General features: G+C 37.2%; 1 protein-coding gene and 1 non-coding gene across 12 annotated transcripts in view; one reads left to right on the forward strand and one right to left on the reverse strand.

The window, feature by feature from the left end:
• Positions 1-25209, reverse strand: part of PLD1 (phospholipase D1) — a 205492-nt gene that overhangs the window by 85388 nt on the left and 94895 nt on the right. For 10 of the 11 annotated variants that reach the window (XM_065540177.2, XM_005546385.5, XM_045386628.3 and 7 more), the window contains exons 9-13: positions 23210-23362; positions 19142-19291; positions 18343-18426; positions 9332-9413; positions 1634-1744 (exon numbers count right to left, since the gene is read on the reverse strand). In XM_065540177.2, the coding sequence (XP_065396249.1) occupies positions 1634-1744; positions 9332-9413; positions 18343-18426; positions 19142-19291; positions 23210-23362 (580 nt within the window). Of the gene's footprint in view, positions 1-1633; positions 1745-9331; positions 9414-17577; positions 17625-18342; positions 18427-19141; positions 19292-23209; positions 23363-25209 lie in introns of those variants that run through there. The other variant, XM_074031407.1, reaches the window with a different exon arrangement.
• Positions 2520-2623, forward strand: LOC123572100 (small nucleolar RNA U13). Its single transcript, XR_006696436.1, has one exon. It is a non-coding gene; the product is annotated as a small nucleolar RNA U13 (small nucleolar RNA).

Consider the following 25209-nt stretch of genomic DNA (forward strand, 5'->3'; position numbering starts at 1 on the left):
CTATTAGGACTTACTTTGGGGCCTAACAGATGATCCTGGAAAATGCCCCATGTGCACTTGAGAAGAATGTGTATCCTGCTGTTGTTGGCTAGAATGTTCTGTATTTCCACTGGATCCAGCTGGTTTACTGTGTGTTCAAGTCCTCTATTTTCTTACTTAAATTCTGTCTGGTTGCTCTAACCGTTACTGAGAGTGAAATGTTGAAGTCTCCAACTATTACCACAGACTGTGTTTTTCTCCCTTCAATTCTGTCCGTTTTTGCTTCATGTATTTTGATGATCTGTTATTAGGTACATAAATGTGTATAATTTTTATATCTTGCTGTATTGAACCTTTTATTAATATATAATGTCCTTCTTCGTCTCTTGTAATCATGTTTTGATTTAAAGTCTATTTTGTCTGATACTAGTTTAGCCACTCCTGCTCTTTTTTGTTTACTATGTGTGTGAAATATCCTTTCCATTCTTTCATTTTCAACCTACTTGTGTCTTTGCATCTAGAGTGAGTCTCTTGTAGATACCATATAGTTGGATCATATTTTCTTAAAATCCAATCTACCAATCTGTTTTTTGATTAGAGGGGTCAATCCGTTTACATTTAAAGTAATTATTTGTAAGATACTTCTGTACTTTTGCTACTATTCTCTACATGCCTTATAACTTTTTTGTCTCTCATTTCCTGCATTACTGTCTTCCATTTTGTTTGGTTGATTTCTTTGTAGTGACATGTATAAATTCCTTTCTCATTTCTTTTTGTTAAATAGTGATATATTGGATTGCTATTTTCTTTGCAGTTAAATGTAACATCCTAAAGTTGTAACATTCTAATTTGAATTTGTGCCAGTTTAACTTCAGTAACATACAAATCTCTGCTCCTTTAACAGCTCTTTCCTCACAGTTGTTGGTGTTGCAAAATTACATCTTTAGTGGGTACTTGATAGAAATTTGGTGAATGAATAAATAATATATATAAATTATGCAACCTAATAAATCATTCTCTGGGAGAAAACACTTTCATTTTTTCTGACCAAGTGAAACATACAATTGTTACATGTTTTAAGCCTGCTGGAGGTTTATTCATTCGTTATGTCTTGATGTACCTCAATGACTGGGTTATATTTATTGATAGGTTTTAGGTATTTGGCAAAATATTAAATAACTATTTCAAATTGTTTTTCATGTTTATTTACTTTATTAGTATTTTATACTAGGTGCCATTGATTTTTTTTTTAAGACATTTTAAATCCTAGAGGAGATCTCTTTGCTGCTATCAATGATCAGGGGATGTCACAGGGAGACCACATCTAAGAGGTTCCGGGATAAACTTAATGACAAGTGTGAGAACTTGATAGAGCTCATGAATATCAAAACAAATGCAGGAAGCATGTTCTTGTCTAAACTCTCACTTTCAATTATCAGAGTCAGAGAAGCAGAAATATGAGGTCTGCTTACCTCCATCAATGTAGGGAAGATAAGAAAGTATAGTATTTTGCTTCATTTCTGAGGACACAATGCTATTGGATCAAATATACATTTGGGAATTCTATAGATTATTACTGCCCAGAACAAAACATATCTGAAAAAATCCTATAGAATAATAAAGAAACATTGGTTATCAAGAGGAACCTGAATACCTTTATGTTGGGGTGTAGACGCATCAACGTCCTCTTGGTGTATTCACTATTGATGCCAAGAGCGAGTTCCACCTCTTTGTAGAGCATTATGAAGATCCTCACCCCTTGTTGCTGTCACAAGAGAAAACAGATGGAGGAATGAGTATCTCTGGAGGGAAGTTACAATTCATTTTCTTTATCCTTTGCACTGTACTTTCTTTCTTTCTTTCTTTCTTTTTTTGAAACAGAGTCTCTGTCACCCAGCCTGGAGTGCACTGGTGCAATCTCGGCTCACCACAACCTCCACCTCCCAAGTTCAAGCAATTCTCATGCCTCCGCCTGCTGAGTAGCTGGGATTACAGGCGTGAGCCACCATACCCGGTTAATTTTTGTATTTTTAGTAGAAGGGATTTCGCCATGTTGGCCAGGCTGTTCTCAAATTCCTGACCTCAAGTGTTCCACCCACCTCGGCCTCTCAAAGTGCTGGGATTACAGGCATGAGCCACCGCACCTAGCCTGCACTGTACTTTCTAACTTCTTTTATAAACAAATAAGATAAAATTTTAATAAAAAAGGCAATACAAGGAAGTGCCACCTAAGTGTGTATATTGAGACACAAATATTAAAAATAAAAATCTATCTCCCTTCCATTCTTACAACTTGTCATATCAAGAAAGAATCAATAATTGATTAAAGATCCAAAACATTGAAAACTTTAGTATAAAATGGACACTCAAATTAAATTGATCCATCCTTCCTTAGACCTTGGATCTAAAAGAAAATAGACAAGGCCACTGTGGCCTATTTAATTGAGTCAAATTAAATCAAAAGTGCCTTGTAGATGCTAACATGTTATACAAATAATACAATTATTTAGTAATATTAATCATTAAAAAGACAATGTCCAATTCTTTTGTAGTTCATGAGTGTGATGATTGTGTGTTCACTCACAAGTGTGAGATGTGCCACACTCAAATCTTCTTAGGACGTCTGCACATTACCCATCTCATCTGAAAAAAATATTTAAACAAAAACCAAAAGACCAGGTCCGATAGCTAATAGTATAGAAAAGCACTGGTATTTTCCATTCTAGTTCTGGTTGGTGACAGGCTTTCAGGCCAGGCTAAACCGCCCCTCACTGGAATGCTCCTCTCCTGCTGCTTGCCCACTCATGGATCCCCCTCCGATGTACAGTTCAGAATGTATTACCTCCAGGAAACTGGCTTATTCACCCCCACCTTGTGGGTCCCTTTTTTTACTTTTTAGTCCTGAATTCTCCTTATTTTTGTACAGTTTGCACCATTTCAATTTGCATTGTTTGTACCCAGCCGCTCTGAAAGCATTCTGAAACATTTTGCATACATACTAGATTACGTATCTAAATGACACCTGACATTTAATATCCTAGAGAATTAAGGCAATAATTTTTCCATAATACTTTCTAGAATATTACAGATGCAGGCGTATCTAATAAACCATAATGAAAAAATAATTTTGTTACAGTTTAAAGTAATACTCCATGGTGATTAGTCATTGTTTATAAGGGAAATTTGAATAAAAATCTTTAAAGATATCTTACTGGGTTGAACGCACCTACTTTACAAGAACTAAAAACTTTTGCAAAACTATACAATTTAGTTCTTTTACAAGAACTAAAAACTTTTGCAATGCTATACAATCTGATATAACATAGGAGTTAATATTTTTAGGTTCTAGATCACAGGATATAAAATCTTAAGAGCAAACCAAACACATAAACATTTCCATAATATTGTTCTGCCAGTACTAAAAAGCATGTTTTGAACCCTAAATTCCTTATAATAAGGAATTTACTTCAAAATATTAACATTACTTCAAAATACTAACATTCTGTCTTTCGTGGTGTTAGTAATATCTTAACGGTATATGTATTTCTGAGGTGCACACTAGATTTACATTCCAGTGTGCGTGAACAAGATTTGAGTACTAGGAGAAGACTCATTTTTGCTCTCAAAAAAGCAGGATCAAAAAGAATATATATGTCATTCTATTTCTCTGGTTAACAGCTGGCTTCTAGCACTTGCTAGTTACGTATTACAATTATGCAAGTACTATTATAATCAAGAATATAGATACATATTTCAGCAAAGAGTGAAAGTGTAGCAAAAGGTGAACAGATTAATTTTAATGGTCTGGCCAGAGACTGCTCTGTCATGAACCACTGATGAAGGGCTCTAAAGGAAAATTACAAAATTATTTTATTTTTCTCCTCTCCTGTTCAGGTCTATTTTTGGTATTTGAATATTTTAGAATTCAGCACTGAATAATGGTTACCAAAAAAAGCCTCTCACTAAAAGATATAATACAAAGAGTAAAACTCAAAATTTCAACCTAAATTGTAGAACATTACACCTGACATTTTTCATCATGATCCATTTATTTTAAGCAGATGAAATTCTGTTTCTTAGGCTTAAGACATTATTACTCATGAAGAATAGTAGTTGCAAATTAGGAACTTGGCCTGAATCCTACAGTTTTCCACTTACCTGCATAACTAATGGATTTTTGAAATAATAGAGATATTAGCACTAATGGATTATATTACTACTCTCCATTTATTAATACCTGACATTTTCTTCTATACTATGTCTTTTCTCATTCAAATAATTCTAAAGGAAATAGGGTAGAGACTTGTCTTTTTAGCTTAAAGACAAATGACTAAAAAGGAAGTAATCAAATATGGAAAGTTCATTTTTATGTGGTTTATAATTATTTACCTACACCTATAGCCACAATAAACATTTAATTAGTGACAATATTCCTGTGATAATAAAACAATGCATTCTTCTTCTTTTGGTCAAGGTATTGACTATTATAAACTCTAGCCATAAAGGGCAAAGGAGAATGAATCATTCCTTGGGGATGAAGGCATTTTCCAGGTTGTTACAGTGCAGGCTTATACAAAATGTGAGAAATATTTCTACAAAATGAAAGCCAAAGGAAAGAAAAACCTGATGATGTTAATTCTGCAATTTAAAAAATACACTTTCAAAACATCCCATGCTTTAGTGCCTACTGCCTTTTAATACCCTTGGGGAAATTATTTTTTGCTTAGAGAAAGGGACAGAAATGATTAATAGGAGAAGTAGAAAAACAGATGGCCTGGAGTTGCCTATGCAATGCAGTGTTTCTTATCTCTGGTGAACTCAGCTGACCCAAAGTTTCCAGAGAATACATTTCATAAAACATGAATTTTTAAAGATGAAAGTTCTGTCCTCTTTTCTAATTCGTTTTTTGTCAAGTAGAGCAGACATAACACTATAAACAGTAGAAATTTTTAGGCGCTTTAGATATTCAAAATACATGGGAAGACAATGAAAACAACATTTTTATAGTGGAAATCAGTGACTTTGTTTCTTAGCCAGCTTTTCCTCCGATTGCTCAAGGTAGCAGAGTGAAAATATTTTCTAAATGAGCCAAGTCTGTCCACTGCCTGAAGACAGTTTAGCCCACCCCACTCCCTAACCCAGGATGCTCACTAATGTTTTTGTCACTTGCCAAGGACTTCCCCAAGGGGTATAATATATTAAGAAAATGGAAAGTAAAGGGTATAAAGAAATCATTTCCTCACCGTTTAAAAGCAGGCAACATTGGGATATAAGAGCACAAAAGCTCATGTGCCTTTTTTCTAACAACAGGGAAGTTACAGCATGTACATATTTAACTCAGAAACTAACTTTAGAACCCAGCCCGGGTTCTCGCCATTCTTCTGTCTCAGCCTCTCGAGTAGCTGGGATTACAGGCGCCCGCTACCACACCCAGCTAATTTTTTGTATTTTTAGTAGAGACGGGGTCCGACACATCAATTTTGTTTGAAGCACATTCTTGAAGCTGAAGATACCTTCCCTGCAAGCCACTGTAGCCCACCACTTTGATAAGACTGTGTAGAGATGTGATAAGAATCTGTGTAGAGATGTGATTATTCCTGTCATTTCTCAGTCCTGGACAACTTTCCCTTTTATTGATCACTGACAGCAACTCTACATTGTGCCTTGTGATCCAGGACAGAAGGAAATCAACCTGAAGACAAATTCTCCCATTAGTCTAAGTTTTATAGGAAATATCACAAGTTCCTAAGGTTGAGACACACAAAACTGCGTGTGGGGATTTGGTTGCCATAACTGTGATGCAGCTTATCTCACCTCTTAGTAGAGCAAGTGCAGAACTGTGGAAAGCCCTGAGATGCTGATTTCTTTGAGTTGTGAACAGTCTGCCTCTCAAGATTGGCTTTTATTTTAAGTGATGGCATTGCAGATCAGAAGACCAAAGAAATAGGAAAAGTTCAACTTGGTTATTAACCAGATAAATAAAATATTGTATTTTTTTCTTAAAAAATAGCCATTATAAGAGATGTTTGCCATAGGTTGGCTATGAGGCAGTGACAGTTTCTAAATTCCTCTCAGAAATTCTGCACAATCAGATAGAAGAAAATAAGACATTCATTTTAATAAATCTTGTGGACCTCTGGGACCTGTTAATGCAAAAAACAAACATTATGTTTCAACCTCATACTTTGCAAAGCTAGTGTGTGGCTTTCAGAAACTAATTTATTTATGTGAAGCCGTATTTATGTGCATATAAAATGTCAATTTGGAATGATCTGAGTGGTAAAAAATTTAACACTCAGTAAATATGAGTAAAAAGTAATAATATGGTGGAAGGAGATTAAGGAAGAGCAACTCCACTAAATGTACCACCGAGAAATCAATCTTTAATTGTATTACTATTTCGTTAGGAAATTTAAAATATCATTACCCACAATTTAAAAATTACAAGCTCCAAGAAGTGGATGAAATGGAAATGAAGCACTGTTTTCAGACAATAACGTTTATTTGGCCATGGTGTTCACAAGGGACCTCACCAGGGTTCATGGGCCATAAAAGTAAAGAGAAGTCACGCTAGAGACAGAAAAGGTAACCAAACAGGTATGCTGAGGGCAATAAACAAGCGCATGCCAGCAAACAAGAGGTGGAAGCCAGGCCTGCAGGATCTTCCTCCAGAGCCCTGCCGAGGCATTTACTAGCTTTCTCAAGTTAACTTAGATGTCCTGTAGACACTGTACCTTCAAGTGATCTAAACTTTAGCTTTCTGAATCAGAGTTCTTCCCACTTTCTTCCACTATCAGAATCACCTTCCCAACACATCTTATTTGTTTATTTATTTATTTATTTATTTATTTTTATTTTTGAGACGGAGTCTTGCTCTGTTGCCCAAGCTGGAGTGCAGTGGCGTGATCTCAGCTCACTGCAAGCTCCACCTCCCAGGTTCACACCATTTTTCTGCCTCAGCCTCCCGAGTAGCTGGGACTACAGGCGCCCGCCACCACACCAGGCTAATTTTTTGTATGTTTAGTAGAGACGGGGTCTGACACATCATTTCGATCAGACCACCCCTGCTTCCCCACACTGCCCTGTCCCGCACAGTACTGCCTCCACTGTCTCCCATAAAGTCAAACTACTAGCTTGGCTCACAAAGCCTCTGCATCCTAGCTGCAACGAGCAGTTCCAGCTTAATCCCCCATCCGGCTATGCTAACACTCAGATGGGATTAACCACCCTGCTGTGCCTTACAAAGTCTTTGGCACTGCTGTTTACATTTGCTACACCCAGAAAGTTCTTCTTTCCCTTTTAAAAATGTTTGTCCATCCTAAATGCCCCACATCCTTCATGTTGTGAGGGGCTCCCCAACTGGACCTTTTCCATTGGGAAAGCCCAGTGCTTTCCCTCTTGCCATAAAATCGAGGCATTTTTTCTGTATGCAACTGACACTTCTGTAGATTTTATAAGCTCCCTCAACTTAAGAACAATAGCTTTTATTTATGTACATCCTCATATGATTAGCCAAATGACCTGCACGTAGAAAACATTCAATAAATACATATTGATGGAAACCTAAAACAGTGAAGTGTTGATTACATATTATAAGCAAAAAACTTACTAGTATTAGTACAGATTGCTAGGCAAGGCTGGAAAAATGTACTAAAACAGAATCTTGAGGGAAAATGGTAAAGATGCCATTTAATTGAGAGAAACATAGAGAAAGTTACTGCCCATTCAATAGGTAGAAAGTAGTCTGGTAAGGCTAGGACTGAGCTCAAGACATGAGTCCCTCCCTCAGCAAGTTCTCCACTGTCAAGGCTCAAATCCAATTCATGGTGGCATTCTTAGTGATTACCATAGAAGCCGGCTCATAGGAGACAGTAACTGTATGATGAATTATTTAATAAATATGTGAATAATGTTTTCAGAATCAAAATGTCCAATTCTGTAACTGGAATTCTATTGATGAAACAAACTAGACTATCCATCAAAATGATGTTGTTTGGCAGAATGTGTTTCAAATAAATATTATCAATTTCTTTTGCTTTCAATATTAGCAGAGAGGTCTGACTATATTTGTGGATATCCCCAGAAATACTCAAGTAAATGCATGGGGAAAAGATACAGAGAGAAAAGGGGAAAGTGAATGGGGAAAGAAAAAGTGAAATGTAGAGGATAGGAAAGAAGAAATGAGTGAAGGGCATGAGAAACAGAAAAATGCTAACCTCAATTATTTAGGCTCTACATGTTCTGCTAGCATATTTAATGATAGAATAAAAAAAGGTTGGCCAGGAGCAGTGGCTCACACCTGTAATCCCAGCACTTTGGGAAGCCGAGGTGGGCAGATCACCTGAGATCAGGAGTTCAAGATCAGCCTGGCCAACATGGTGAAACCCCGTCTCTACTAAAAATAATAAAATGCAAAAAAAACCAAAAACAAACAAACAAAAAAACACAGGTGTGGTGGCAGGCACTTGTCTCCCAGCTACTTGGGAGGCTGAGGCAGGAGAATTGCTTAAAGCTGGGAGGTAGAGGTTGCAGTGAGCTGAGACCACACCATTTCACTCCAGCCTAGGCAACAAAAACAAAACTCCATCTCAAAAAAAAAAAAAGGTTAAGACAGTTTCTGATAACAGCAAAAAGTTAGCACTTTCCAATTTGGACATGCTAAATAATAAATCCAGGTCTATTTTTAATTTAAACTGATTTAATTTTGTTGAGGGCCTATTACATTAAAAAATCACTAGAAATACCAGTGCAGTCATTAGTGAGCCTAGACTGCTTCAGTTATTTACGTTTTATACCTAAAAAGCACACACTCAATGTTCACCCAGAATGTACAGGGTCAACTCCACAGGAAACAGTTCACGTTATTACCATGAACTTTACCAAAACTAGAGCAAAAACACCACCAACTGTGACTATTCCCCCCCTTTAATATTACTCTACACCATGTTAGCCCCATCTAGCTGAAACCATTCTCCAGATGAGTTTTTCTTTTGCTTAAATGACAAAATAATGAATACAATTAAATGTTATGCTCCATTTAATCATTTATTATTCAATGATGAAATTTTATTATAACTTTTTTGCCTATAAAATTAACTGCCCATAACTGATTCAAAAATAAAAATTAGAGATGCTAACATAATCCATGCTGTGAATTAGTCTAAAATATTTATGCACTCAAAAGCAATAGGAAAAAAATAGAACCAAATGAACTGAAAAACATTAGTTATCCTACTTTTTGTCAAACTCTAAAGTGAAAAGTTATACGTGTGAAAGGCTTTGAAAAGAAAAGCATTTCAGAGACAACAGACAGTTAAAAAATTATATCAGCATTTTCTGGGAAAGTACATACTGCTTTTCGTTTAAGAATGCAGTCCAACCTCCAACGATTTCCCTCAACCACCGGGCGTTTCAGGAAGATTTCTGGACTCAGCCTGAAATAATGAAACCAAGATTTCAAGTAACTAAAACAAAATATAAAGTTCTGATTGTGTCATAGGAAGCAAAGGCAATTTCAGGCCAAATGCCATTATCATCCTCCATTGTGGTAGGTAATCCAAAGCTTTATGAGTCTAGGTATGAGTCTATGAGTCTAATATATAACTAATACTATGAGTCTAGGTATAATAACTAATACTATGAGTCTAAGTATAACTTCATATGGGAAAAATAGCCTTTAGCCATACAAAACATCAATCTTAGTTTATCTCTCTCTCTCTCTCTCTCCCTCTCTTTCTCTGTCTCGTACCCACATGCACAGCTATGCACACAGGCAGATACTGTTGGTTGCCCACCAACAATCTCCAACTTCTTCCCTGCTGTCAGAGCCTCTCTCCCACCACAGACTCTGAATATTCTAGATACTTGCTTTCCCAGACTCCTGTGCAGCTAGAGCACAACGTGACACAATCCTGAACAATGAGATATATGAGGAGGTACACAGGGGCTTAATGGGAAAGTTTTTCCTCCCTGAAACATGCACACAAATACACACTCTCTCTCTCTCTCTCTCCCCGTCCCTCTCTTTCGCTCTCTCTCCCTCTCTCGGAGAAAGCCTGCCCACACTTCCAGCTTTAGGATGGATGTCATATGGGAGTATGATGCTTATAGAGGTGCAGCAATATTGAAATTCTAAGGGGAAAACCATAACCCCAGAATCACTAGACCACTCTGCCAACCTCAGAACTGCCCAACTTTAGACTAACATTAAATGTGAAAAATAAATCCTCAGTGTTTAAGCCCTCTTTAGTTGAACATTCTGTTACCCCAAACTAAAAGCATTCTAATGGATACCCAGACACACTGACTTCCTATACACAAAGAAGCAGCGTCTGAGGGAACCTTGGGCTTTCTGGACAGGGGAGAAGGAAGGTCGGCTGACATACGAAATTCTTCCTAGGCTCTTTTCCTTCAGTAAGGCATAAGGCGGCTCAGGTAAGCTAAGCTTCGCAAGGCAGCTAAGAGTACAATAGAGTCATTTTTCCCCTGGGGCTGGGTTCTAAAGTTAGTTTCTGAGTTAAATATGTACATGCTGTAACTTCCCTGTTGTTAGAAAAAAGAAGCAGCAGAAAATATTCCTTTCTTCACTGAACTGCTAGACCTGAGGAAGCAGGGGTAGACTATGTCAAGATAAAAGTCTTATGGAATTCTGCACTGGAGTATTGCCCTCCCAGGGAGTCCTCTAAGCATGTGAAATCAACAGTGCTTCAAGGAGGTAAAGAGCTTAAAAGAAATCAATGTTATGCTTTATTTCATTCAGTTAAAGAAAATAAAAACCCAGAGATAAAGGTTCTAAAGGAAACGTTATTGGGTAAAATAAATAAGGAAACAGACAAATGGAGAGTTTGGACAGTGTAAGTACTTGCATATTTAATTTAGAGTAGGGAACAAACTCAAAAGTAATCTATGTCCAAACAAGCAAACAAACAAATAAAGCACAGCAATTGATCAGAAAAGATCAAAGAAGCATTAAAAAGAAATCTGCTTTAAAATAGTAAAATACATTGCTGTCCACTGCTAGTTCACCAAAAATGAGAGATATCCAACAACATATACACAATTGCAATTTTTTGATGTATACATTAAATATGGGCTCAAAGAGCTTCAGTTTGCGGGAGACTTTTAATGTTATACTCTGCAATTAAGTCTTTATCATCATTTATTTCATTTAATCCACAAACATGTGTACCCTTGTATGCTGAGCATTCCACTAGATACTTTGAAGAATCTTAAGATAGCTCTCAAGGAGCCCTCAATTTTGAGGATAACACATAAAAAGAAAAAAAGATTTTGTTATATCATGGTGTAAACAAAGTATAAACCATGGCTGCACAGCAAGAAGAAAGCAGCTATAACTTACCAAGCATTATCATGTAAGGGTCTTTACTCACTTGTAAACAAAGTTATTGTTTCATATTACATTTAATTGAATCTAGGACACCAGTGACTGTAGGATGCAACGTTACTGCATGTACCACTAAGAAAGAAAAAATCATGACAACTGTAACTGTAAGAGCGCAAGATGCTTCCTGATTTCAGAGATGTTAAAACACACCTCTAAGTGTACCACTTAGAAGATTTAATTACTTTAAATGCTTACATGAGAAAAACAAAACATTAAAAATTATTGATCAGACTTTCCATTTTTAAAAGACAGAAAAAGAAGATATTAAACCCAAGGCAAGAAGATGAGGGAATAATAAATATAAGAGCAGAACTTGATGAAATATAAAACTGAAAAAACACAGAGAAAATTCAATGAAACTAGATGCTGACTCTTTGAAATATCAATAAAATTTGTGAATTTCTAGCAAGGCTAAAAAACATGACAAAAAAATGATTGAAAGGATGGGCTCACATCTATAATCCCAGCACTTTGAGAGGCTAAAATGGGAGGACTGCGTAAGCACAGGAGTTTGAGACCAGCCTGGGAAACATAGTAAGACCCTGTTTCTATGAAAAAATTTAAAAAATTAGCCAGGCATGGTGGTTTATGTCTGTAGTTCCAGCTACTCAGGGGGCTGAGGTAGGAGGATTGCTGGAACCTAGAAGGTTGAAGCTGCAGTGAGCCATCATCATGTCAATGCACTTCAACCTGGGCAACAGAAGAAGACCCTGTCTCAAAAAAAAAAAAAAAAAGAGTGAAAGATAGGGAATCACTATAGGGCCTAGAGGCATTAAATTATATTAAATGAATAATAACTATTAAAAATAACTGTATGCCAATATTTGTGGTAATTTAAATAAAATAAACATATTCCTTGAATAAAATATTTTCATAATGAAAATAAAAAGAAATTGATACTGACTTCATAGCTACTGAAAAACTGAATCTGTAATTAAAACTTTCCCAAAGGGAAAACTACAGACTCTGCCAACTTTACAGAATTTATTAAATATTTGAATTTTATCAAATATTTAAGAAAGAAATGATGTTAGTACTACCTAAATTCTTCCAATAAACAAAGGAGGGAACACTCACTATCTTATTTAATGAGGTCAGCATTCTCCTCATACTAAAACCAAATAAAGACAATGCAAGAAAAGAAAACTAAAGAACATCCCTTATGATCACAGAAGTAAAAATATTTACCAAAAACACAGCAACTTACAAAAATAATGATCAAGTGGGATTATCCTAAGATACAAGGTTGGTTTAAAAGTTGGTAATCAATCAATGTAATTCACCACAGTAACAACAAAAAGGAGAAAAATATTATTATTTCAACAAATGCAGAAGAAATGAAGAAATTCAATATCCATTAACAATAAATACTCCCAACAAGTTAGAAATAGAAAAAAACTTCCTCAGTGTAATAAAGGGTACCTATAAAAAATCTATCTCTAACATCATTCATAATATAACACAACTGCATGCTTTCCTCTGAAGATTAGAAACAGGGCATAGATGTTCATTCTCACCGCTTTCATTCAACATTTTGCTGGTGATAACTAGCCAATGCAACACGCAAGAAAATAAAATATAAAGCATATAGATTAGAAGAGAAGAAGTAAAACTGTCTTTATTCATAGATCATATAATCATTACAGGACAATCCTAAGCAATCTACAAAAAAGCTACTAGCACTAATAAATTAATTTAGCAAGGTCACAAGCTATAAGGTAAATACACAAAAATTAATTGCATTTCTAGTTCTGTATGGAAAATGAATTTTAAAATATCATTTACAATAATATCAAAAAACATAAAATACTCAGTGAAAATTTTAACAAAATATGTATAAGACCTATAGCTAGAAAAATACAAAATATTGCTGAGAAAAATTACATAAGAGCTAAATAAGTGGAAGCCTCAATAGAGAAAAAGAAGAACAGAATTTGAAGTACCACCTAGCCAGTGATAAGTTTAACAATTTTTCCCCCTTTGATTCCTTGACTTGGAGGGAAAACTTGGAAACAGGCATCGGCACAGAGAGAAGTTCAAAAATCCTCTAGTTCAGGCTTGGGGAGAATGAAAAGGATCTCTGGTAGTGACAGGGCTGCAGTGGAGAGCCCAAAGGTACTAAAACTTCTGAGGCAGGGGAAATTTCCTCACCAATGGTGATGTAAATACGCCTGGCTTGGCTCTGGACATGGGTGCCATCAGAGAAAGCACATGGCAGAGCACAGTAAATAAAAACCCATCTTTCAGGCTAGAAGGCTAAAAAGGGAAGCCATGGGAAACTAAAAACAGGGGAGAGGAGCTCAGAAAAGCAGCTCCATAAAGTTGTTTCTGATTTTCTGGCTCACTCCCAAGCTGTCTATGCATGGATTTCATCCTAAACATCACACCAAAGAGGCTGAGAACTGAACTGAGGAACAGACCACCATCCAAGTCTCAGACTGGCCACTAGGTGGCACGCATATGGGACAGATCTGAATAGCACCGCAAAGGCATTAACAACAAAACCGACATTAAAACAACACTCATAAAAGGCTGGTTGGAACTTTAAGCCTGAACTGAAATTGGTAAATTGCCCGCTAACACAAAAATACTAACATTCTCCACAGGATTCAAACAAGACTCAGAGTCTTATAACATAATAATAAAATTTTCTAGAATACAGTACAAGTACCCGGCACACAAAGAACCAGAACGAAAAAAGAAATCTTAACCTTGTATGGAAAAGGGAATCAGCAGACGTCAATATCAAGACAACGTGGATATTGAAATTACCTACTTAAGGCTATGTCAGATATTATAAAAATGCTCTAAGTAAGGGTGAACACTCCTAAAATGAAAAGACAAAAAAAGTCTTACAGAAAAAGATATAGAGAAGGACCAAATAAAAATTTTCAAAGTGAAAAACACAATTACCAAAAACACTAGAAAAACAAAAGCAAACAATAAATCCCCCAAACCTCACAGGATAGGCTCCATACCAGAATGGAGATCATAGAGCAGCAGTTCTCAACCTTTTTGGCACCAGAAACCGGTTTCATGGAAGACAATTTTTCCATGGGTGGGCATGAGGGGGAAGGATAATTTCTGGATGAAACTGTTGTACCTCAGATAGGCCAGCAGGCACTATATAGACTCTCATAAGGAGCAGGCAGCCTAGATCCCTCACATGCATAGTTCACAATAGGGTTCATATTCCTAGGAGAATCTAATGCCGCGGCTGATCTGACAGGAGGCGGAGCTCAGGCAGTAATTCTCATACTCACTACCTCCCCCTACAACCTCCGGCTCATCTGCTGTGTGGCCTGGTTCCTAACAGTCTGGAGACTGGTTTGGTTTGGAGGTTGGGGACCCTGTCATAGAGGAAAGAGTCAATGAATTTGACAAATAAATAAGACACTATTTGTGTCATTGGAGATTCAGAAAGAGGAGAGAAAGAGGAAAGTTCAGAAAAAATGTGTAAAGAAATAATGGCTAACAATTTCTTAAATTTGGCAAAAGATATAAAACTACAGATTTAGGAACCTCAGAGAACCCCAAATAGGATAAACACAAACATCATAACCAAACTGCTGAAAACTAAAGACAGAAGGAAAATATTGAAACCACTCAGAGGAAAAATAACACATTACTTAGAGGGGAACAATCTATTCAAGTGACAGAGAATTTCTCAACAGAAAGAATGGAGGCCAGAGTGAAATGGGACAACCACTTTAACTAGCATGTACAAATACCTCTTACAACTAAACAAGAAGACTGACAACATCTCCCTCTCAAAAAAAGGGGAAAAATTTGAACAGTTAAATAAATGTCCAAATATCACATGAAAATTTGCTCAATGTGAAATGATGTTCCTGACACAAGCTAAAATCATAATAAAACACTATTGTATACCCTTTGAAATAACGACTGACAACACCAAGGACTAGCAATTATGTGGAAGAATTGTAACTCTCATACATTGCTGGTGAAAATGTAAAATGGTACAACTTCGGAAAACACTACATTTAGCTCTTAGTATTGATAAAATGTGGTGAATTAAGTCTATCTTCTAAGATAGGTGTCAACAAACTATAGCTCACAAGTCAAATGTTGCCCATAGACTGTTTTAGCATGGCCTGTGAGCTAAGAATGGTTTTTATATTTTTAAAGAGTTGTAAAAAAAAATATGCTTCAGACACCGTACATGATTTGAAAACCTTAAAAAAAAATTTACTCTCTGGCTCTTTAAGGAAAAAGTTTACTAACCATTTTTGAAAGTCAGTGGCTTTCAAACTGTTAAACTTTTGGGCCATAAACTGCAGACAGAAATACATTATACCCCAAACCAACAGCCGGTCGGTCAGTCTGTCTGTTTATCTATCTCTCTATCTACAACCAAAATAAAAGTTTCCAAAATTAGTAGCCCTTATTACCACTTACATTGTACCCTTCCTTTCTTTTCCCTTCCCTCCCTTATCCTATCCTATGCCATTCTTTAAAAAAAAAAAAATACTGGTCACAACATACTAAATTATTTTAACAAACAATTACTAAAGAGGCTCAACCCATCATTTGAAAAACACTAACAATATTGAAACCAACTTAAAGAAAGTTGCGTTTAAAACCAACTTAAATACATTGAAAACATGTATTCTTTTACCTAGAATAGTCTCTGTTTGCGAGCCAGTTAGTAATGCAATGCTGATTTATTTTCTTTATAACCTTTGTCTCCAGCTCAACCTTTGTCTCTTCTGTTTCTCTACCCTTTACAAAATCCCTCTTTTAAAAATCTCTGTTCATTGATTTTTCTTTTGTATTCTCCTGTTTTCTTAATCCTATTTCTGACACATTTAACATACAGACTCCATACAGAGACTGTGGTAGATAACCCCAGTCTCTCAGGTCTACGCATATTAGGGTTTGGTTAAGTTTCTGAATGCTCCTTTTGGAATATGTTTGTACAACAAGAATTTTCTTTACTTGTTTGAGAGAAGTTACTGTGAAGGTTTTATTTCTAATGATGTGTTGTAATAAAATGGTATCCTAGTGCAGTCATGAAAAAATAAATAACCTCCCAATTCATTCTCTTGCTGAAAGTAGAGAGGACAACATTCAGGGTTCCATCTCTGTATACAATGTTTAATTGAATCAACCTAAATGACCATCAATGGTAGACTAGATAAAGAAAATGTGGCACATATACACCACAGAATACAATGCAGCCATGAAAAAGAATGAGATCATGTCCTTTGCAGCAACATGGATGGAGCTGAAGGCCATTATCCTTAGCAAACTAACACAGGAACAGAAAACCAAATACAACATGTTCTCACTTATAAGTGGAAGCTAAATGATGAGAACACATGGACACGTACAAGGGAACAGCACACACTAGGGCCTTTCAAGGGTAGAGGGACAGGATCAGGAAAAATAACTAGTGGGTACTAGACTTAACACCTGGGTGATAAAATAATCCATACAACAAATTCCCATGCTACAAGTTTACCTATTTAACAAACCTGTAATTGTACCCCTGAATTTAAAAGTTAAAAAAATTTTGGTGTTCAGATACAAAGCACGAAAATCTAGACTCAATGGAAAAATTATTTTTAGTCTCTCACATCTTCACGAAACTTTCAGAAATATTTTTTTAAAGAATATAGTACTCACTGGCACAAATTTATTATCACAAGTGTTTGTAAAATATTCAACCAAATAAATAGCTCCTAAGTATGAAACATTTTTTCTTCCTGGTAACTGACTGAAAAGAGAAAATTTGGCAAGAATAGAAAGACCAGAATTAAGCTCCTCCACAAGCATGAGCATGCTGGCCACCACATACCCCGTCTATCCCCTCTAGATCAGTGATTCCCAGCCGACAGGGATCTTGCATCCTCTCCCAACCCCAACCAGGGAACATCTAGCAATGGATGAAGATATTTTGGTGGTCACAACTGGGAACTTACTACTGGTAGCTAGTGGATGTCAGTAAACATCCTACAATGCATAGGAGAGCCCCCTGCAACAAAGAATTATCTGGCCCCAAATGTCAACAGGGCCAAGGTTAAGAAAGCATGCCTTAGCATTATAGATTTCCAGATAACTGAAGCAAAAGATGTGTTCCCATTCTTGAATTAGATATTGATATTGCCCACAAAACCTAGAGTTAGAAGGGAATAAATTATGATGATACATTAACAGTTCATGTAAGGTACCTTTTGGAAGAAAACTGGATAAGGGGCAATTCAGGCAACTACTAATAAGTTCCTAGAAGGAAAACACATTTTAGACATTTTCATTTCCATCATAGCCAGTGTTAGCATGTGTAATGGGTTTTAGCTTTCCAGGCAGATAAATGATTGGAACTGAAGTCAGACTAGAATGCCTACACCAACTACAGGAGTAAATTTCCCAAGAGCTAAATGAGTTTCAGATATGAGGCTTCTGGTGACTTTAATAAGCATAGCAACTCTTATGGACACTTTTTTAAGGTGGTCACAAAGTTGAAACCGGATGTATCTCTAGAACAGCTGATGAGGCCTAGTCATTACAGAGGATATTTTTACAGTAACAGGCAAGTGGAACTATTTCAACATCAAAGTCACAATTTAGAAGAAGTATACTCACTGGCCCTCATGACAGACATACCAAAATTAGAAAAAGACACCCAAAGACACCATTACCTCTGTAAGTGGACTTGCATTACAGCATAATCTTTACTGACATGAACACATGGAAGTCTGCTTCCAAATGCAAATATAAAACCTAATTGTTCAAACTAAGTATTTTATGAATATTGTTGAGGCCAAGGTTTTTGAAAAGGCCTTTCACTGAAGGCTTAGTCAATTGGTTGAGACTCTGGCCAAACCATCCATAGATACTGCTGATTTTCATATGTGTAATTCTTGAACAGCACTATACCACTGTACATTTCTAAACATAGAAACTTCCAGAAAAAATTCCCAGGGATAAATACTAACCACCAATCTGTGATAAAAATCTCTTCATTTGCCTCTTCCATTGCATTTGCCACATCTTCAAAATATCCTTTGGCATTAACATACCTGAAAGACAAGTTTATTGTTCTTTTTTGTTATTAAAAAAGAAAAGAAAAGAAACTTATCTTATGGTAAAGCAAAATATGGAAGCCACTGCCTAGAGTCTCCACATAACACACAATCATCATTGACTTTGTGTACCTGCAAAACAAGGATTGAAAATACCAAGTTTCCTCTGCTGCCTAGGAAGGGCAGTGAGTGGTAAGCAGCCTGATTTTTCTCTGCTTAGAGAACAACAAATTTATTGAGCCTCATCATCATAAGGAGCCAGATGAATTCTCCTATCCTGTTGAACTTACATACAGTTTTTCTTCTGAGACTGAAAAGAAATTAGCTTCCAATCCACGGGTAGAAAAACATGCTAAGCGTGACTTTATTTAAAAGAAATATCTAGCAAGTAAATGCTTTTTCCTAAATTAGGGCTAATGACTTAAATAAACCTTCCATTTGCATCATTAAAGAAATGTATGAAGTTAGCTTTAAAATTCAAACTTCAAACTCTAAAGCTAGCTAAGTTCACCATGAAAAATCTTAAAAGCAACAATTGAAAAACTAATATATAATCAGGTAGTCCTATAATTATCACAAAAAGAGAAGCCTTGTTAAGTATAATGCATAATCTTTCACAGTTTTGAAAATTGATTCCAGGTGAATTTAGGACAGTGTAATATTAGATGCTAGGACTGCCTTGGCAGGCTTAGAGCAATAATAACTAACTTACCATTTAGCTAAAGCATTCTCTTGGATAGCAGCATATGACCCAAATCGATGATCTTTGAGAAAGTTGGTGCCATATTTCTGGATGAATTCTTCTATAGCCCCTCCCCACCAGCGAGCATGTCTATAGCTGTTGCATTTTAAAATAAGTGTCCTTTAAAGAGAGAGCAGAAAGTTGAAAAGAATAGTCACTCTGTTCTATCTCATGCTCTTTTTTATTTGGTAGTATACCAAACATAAACTGAAAATTTTAGACAAAGAACATGAAGAAAGCAGGCATTTAACATTTTTTGGTAGTATTTCTAGAAATATATTCAATATAACAAAAATAAATGTTCAGGTTACTTATTCATTAACTCATGCAAACATGCATAAAGATACTTACCATAGACCTAGAGCTGCGTGCTAGGCCATGAGGAGGATAAAGAAAGAGGGGTAAGGTGAGGATCTACTTTTAAGTGTTAGAGAGCTGTTGGCTCCTGTAGAGCAGTGGTCCCCAACTTTTTGGCACTGGGGACAGGCTTGTGGAAGGCAATTTTTCCACAGATGATGGGGGGTAGTTTCGAGATGAAACTGTTCCACCTCAGGTCATCACGAGGTGACATGATTCTCACGAGGAGCGTGCAGCCCAGATCCCGTGCCATGTGCAATCCACAATAGGGTTCGGGCTCCTGTGAGAATCTGATGCTGTGGCTGATCTGACAGGATACTGCAACTCAGGTGGTAATGCTCCCTTGCCCACTGCTCACCTCCTGCTGTGCGGCCCAGTTCCAAATAGGCCATGGACTGGCACCCCGAGGGGGTTGGGGATCTCTGCTCTAGAGGACACTTCCCTTTGTGCCCTCTAGTATCCATTCCCTCAGCTTCTGGAAATATCATCCCAATTGTGCTTCATGACAGCCATCCCTTCTCTTCAACAAAGCTAAGCAAAATTGCATATTCCATCTTCCTGGTCCCAGAAGGTGGTTCTGGCATGAATATGTTGTGCATTTTCTGTTTCATTAATCGTAGGAAAACTGTTCTTTTTTGTTTGTTTGTTTGTTTGTTTTGTTTTTTGAGACGGAGTTTTGCTCTTGTTGCCCAGGCTGGAGTGCAATGGCATGATCTCGGCTCACTGCAACCTCCACCTCCGGGGTTCAAGTGATTCTCCTGTCTCAGCCTCCCAAGTAGCTGGGATTACAGGCATGCACCTCCACTCCCAGCTAATTTTGTATTTTTAGTAGAGACGGGTTTCTCCATGTTGATCAGACTGGTCTTGAACTCCCAAACCTCAGGTGATCTGCCTGCCTTGGCCTCCCAAAGTGCTGGGATTACAGACATGAGTCACCGTGCTGGTTTTTTTTTTTTTTTTTTGAGATGGAGTCTTGTTCTGTCACCAGGCTGGAGTGCAGTGGGGCAATCTCGGCTCATTGCAACCTCTGCCTCCTGGGTTCAAGCAGTTCTCCTGCCTCAGCCTCGCAAGTAGCTCGGACTACAGGCAAGCACCACCACACCCGGCTAATTTTTGTATTTTTAGTAGCGACAGGGTTTCACCATATTGGCCAGGCTGGTCTCAAACTCCTGACTTTGTGATCTGCCCACCTTGGCCTCCCAAAGTGCTGGGATTACAGGCGTGAGCTACCGCACCTGGCCAGGAAAACTGTTCTTTTGCAATAATAATCAATTAAACATATTGATATCAGAAAAAAAAAGGATACTCATGTACATTTGTTCATCCATTCCTATAACAAATGGACATGAGTATCCTTTCAGCCATTCCTGAGCAAATGTGAGGACTTGCTCAGGAATGCCAGGAGGGACTCTCTTGCTTCCACAGAATTTGGTGTGAGTGTGGGAGGTGGCCATCTTGCTACCACAAGGGTATCAGTCACGCTCAACATGGCTGATAAGTTCTCTTTGGTATAAGCCAGTTTGCTTTAGATTTTTCTGTCACTCACAACTAAACGATCCTAAACTCGTACAGAGTTATAAATGCTAAAAAAAAAAAAAAAAAAAAAAAAAATTCAGAGTGGATTCCAGAAAGTTTTTTTCTTAATGCCAAGTGTCAGAATTCTGCCTACTACTAAGAGGGAAAAATAAGTTATCCAAATTTGAAGTTTGAAGGAAAACAGAGTGTTGGAGCCAGCTGTATCCCTGCCATGTAGGCAGAAATCTACCACCATCCCAATGTAAGAAGACTATGCGTGAGGAGGGAGGTTGCTTTTTTGAGGAAATGCAATGATCCTGATGAGAAGCAGGGAAGGGGGCTGTGTTCATAGATTCTAAAAGAATTATTTATAAAGATTAACCATGTCCAAACTGCTTTCCTCAATATGTCAGAGGTAGATGCTGGCTTTTGTCTGAAAGTCATGAAGCCAGGGGGAGGCTGCTGCTGCTGGGCTGTGGAGACAGGGGAGGAGAGACATGGTGGAGCTGAGAGGAGTGAAGCATCCCCATCATGTGCGGTAAAGGAGGCACGGGTTTCTAGGGATGGAGACAAGAGGGCACAGGAGGTGCCTGGGCTTGACCCATCCTGCAAGCACTACTCCAATTGAGCTAAAAAGCCTCTGAAAAACAGTTACGAGATGACTTTACAGAAGATACAAGTAACAAGATAAGACATTATTACAGGATGTGAGTCAGAATCAAGGGGGAAAAAAAGAACTATTCCAACCATGGACATAAGAAAAGCAAAGGGAAAGAGGCAAGAAAAAAATGCTGCCTCCATAGAACCTGCAAGGCATATTAGGGAGGAATTTCAAATAAACGCAGGAAAATAAATGCCCTTCAAAAATAAGTGGGGAAATTTGGCCTTATTTGATAAAATCATGGGGGGATCTTACACCAGGAAGGAAGGTAATGAAACCTGGATGTGAATGGCCTCATTTGGCATTGACATACGAATAAGCGAGGGTGGGAAATGCAGATGAAGTGGCCAATAAAGTAAGGGACCAATGAGAACTGTGGCCAGACTTCTGTGGCTCACTGTAAAACAGGAATGTAGGAGGAAGGTGTAATGGCAGCACCATTATATTTCCAGTCACAATCTTAAATGTTCCATTCTCATAGAATATCATCAGGAAGTTCAGCATCTTTTTATACACACACACATACACACACACACACACACACACACAAACATGTAAATTAGTAAGGGAATATGAAGCTATGTTGTGTATGTGTACAGGGAGAAATGCATATATAGTCATATACATGATGGTGAATGAACTATATAGAGACAAATGGATATATACGTATAAAGACACACATACATGATATAACTACAATCTTCCAGAAAGATCACATACACATGTACTCACTAATAAAATCTATAATAAATAAATGTACATGAGTGTCCTTTCAAGATATCTTTCTTGGCCAGGTGGGATGGCTCAGGCCTGTTATCCCAGCACTTTGGAAGGCCGAGGAGGGCAGATCACTTGAGGTCGGGAGTTCGAGACCAGCCTGGCAAACATGGTGAAACTCCGTCTCTACCAAAAAATACAAAATTTAGTCGGGTGTGGCAGCAGGCACCTGTAGTCCCAGCTGCTCGGTAGGCTGAAGTGGGAGAATTGCTTGAACCTGAAGGATGGAGGTTGCAGTGAGTGAAGGTTGCAGTAAGCAGAGATTGCGCCACTGCACTTCAGCCTAGGTGACAGAGTGAGACCCTGTCTCAGAGAAAAAGAAGGTATCTTTCTTAAAATATGTGTGTAACAATTTTTATAAATCAAATCACTCTTTTGGTGTTTTGTTAATTAAAGAATATTGATTTACAAAGTAAAGGTTTCATTTATTTTAAAAATGTGAACTATAGCTCTAATCTATCTGTTTAGTAAACTGGCAAATTGAGTAGTAATTTCTGTTAACATAAGCAAACATCTACATATGCGATTGTTTATTCTGACTCTGTTGCACACAGATACTCTTTAAAATATATACAAGGAAAAAAGTGGTTTCATTACATTGATTGAGGATGAGCTCTAAATTACAATTTTCTAACCCTTTTTAAACTCCTTTTTTACTTAAGGTTAAGGAAAAAATTGTTTTTAAGATATTTTTGTAGAAATCTTTTTTAAATATTTGAAACTTGTACCTTGAAAGATTATCAATTCGGATTCCATATTTCGTTTCTGTCTCCTTCTTCCCCACCTTAATTTTGAATTCTTTGTCTACCAGCAGGACGAAGGCAATGGCACCGCTGTCTGGTTTCATATACAGTAAAAAGGAATCTTTCACTATTAACCATCTGTAAGGTAGTAAGTATTTTAAAAGTTGTATTGAGTAAATAAAATGAGAAGAACTAATTATTATGACAAATCTTAAGTAATCACTCTGGCAGACTGTAGACATAATTACATTTTCTACATAGGAGATTTATTTATTTTTAATCGCTATGAAACAAAAAACAACAACAAAACCTTTCTATTATGTTTTTCTAAGAAACAGTGTAACAAGTAATTCACAGTAATTCATTAGCTCTTTAAACACTAATGGCAAAGCTGGAGGAATGTCCCTAATATTGGCAGGTAGCACTCACAGGATGCATGATAGGAAGGGTGTTGCGGGAAGTCAGGAACCTCGAATGGAGGGACCGGCTGAAGCCATGACAGAAGAACACAAATTGTGAAGGTTTCATGGACATTTATTAGTTCCTCAAATTAATACTTTTATAATTTCTTACGCCTGTCTTTACTGCAATCTCTGAACATAAACTGTGAAAATTTCATGGACATTTATCACTTCCCCAGTCAATACTCTTGTGATTTCCTATGCCTGTCTTTACTTCAAATCTTAATCCTGTTATCTTTGTAAGCTGAGGATGTACGTTGCCTCAGGACCCTGTGATGATTGCATTAACTGCACAAATTGTTTAAACAATATAAAATCTGGGCACTTTGAAAAAAGAACAGGATAACAGCGATGTTCAGGGAACAAGGGAGATAACCATTAGGTCTGGCTGCCTGAGAGCTGGGCGAAACAGAGCCATATTTCTCTTCTTTCAAAAGCAAATAGGAGAAATATCACTGAATTCTTTTTCTCAGCAAGGAACAGCCCTGAGAAAGAGAATGCATTGCCAGGGGTAGGTCTCTAAAATGGCTGCTCTGGGAATGTCTGTCTTTTATGGTTGCAGATAAGGGATGAAATAATCCCTGGTCTCCCGTAGCGCTCCCAGGCCTATTAGGACGAGGAAATTCCCACCTAAGTAAATTTTAGTCAGACCAGTTGTCTGCTCTCAAACCCTGTCTCCTGATACGATGTTATCAATGACAATGTGTGCCTGAAACTTCATTAGCAATTTTAATTTTGCCCCAGTCCTGTGATCGTGTCCTGACTCCATTTGTCTTGTAATATTTTATTACCTTGTGAAGCATGTGGTCTCTGTGACCCACACCCTATTCATACACTCCCTCTCCTTTGAAAATCACTAATAAAAACTTGCTGGTTTTGCAGCTTAGGGGGCATCACTGAACCTGCTGACATGTGATGTCTCCCCCAGATACCCGGCTTTAAAATTTCTCTCTTTTGTACTCTTTCCCTTTATTTCTCAGACCGGCCAACACTTAGGGAAATAGAAAAGAACCTATGTGAAATAATGTTGAATTATCGGGGGTGGGTTCCCCCAATAGAAGGGCAAGACCAAGGAGATGGAATCCATTTACAGTGAATGCAAATGGTAACTTCATAAGGCTGCATATAGCAACATGTATTCCTATTTGCCTGCAATTATAGAGTGATTGACTGAATTATTTGAAAACTGAAGTAACAAAATGGGCATAATAGCGCATATCAAAGTAAAGCACTCTAGGTACTTCCACATTATGGAATAGTAAGGTTTGAACATCTGAATATAAAATAAGTAATACTGTAAATATAGCATGGGAACTCAGTATTTAAAATATATCTATAATAAATCTCTACTGAAACTGGGAATTGCATTATGTTTTAATGGCTTTGTAACTTGGAATTTAATGTAGACAAACCTACATTGATTTCCACATAGTTTCATTTCATTAATTTGTTTTTTAATACATAAGCTATCTCCTTTCTAATAAAAGGGCATAGAATGGATTTAGGATAACTTACAGCAAAGAA

The sequence above is a fragment of the Macaca fascicularis genome, chromosome 2 (genome assembly GCF_037993035.2).
Source record: "Macaca fascicularis isolate 582-1 chromosome 2, T2T-MFA8v1.1".
Lineage (NCBI taxonomy): Eukaryota > Metazoa > Chordata > Mammalia > Primates > Cercopithecidae > Macaca > Macaca fascicularis.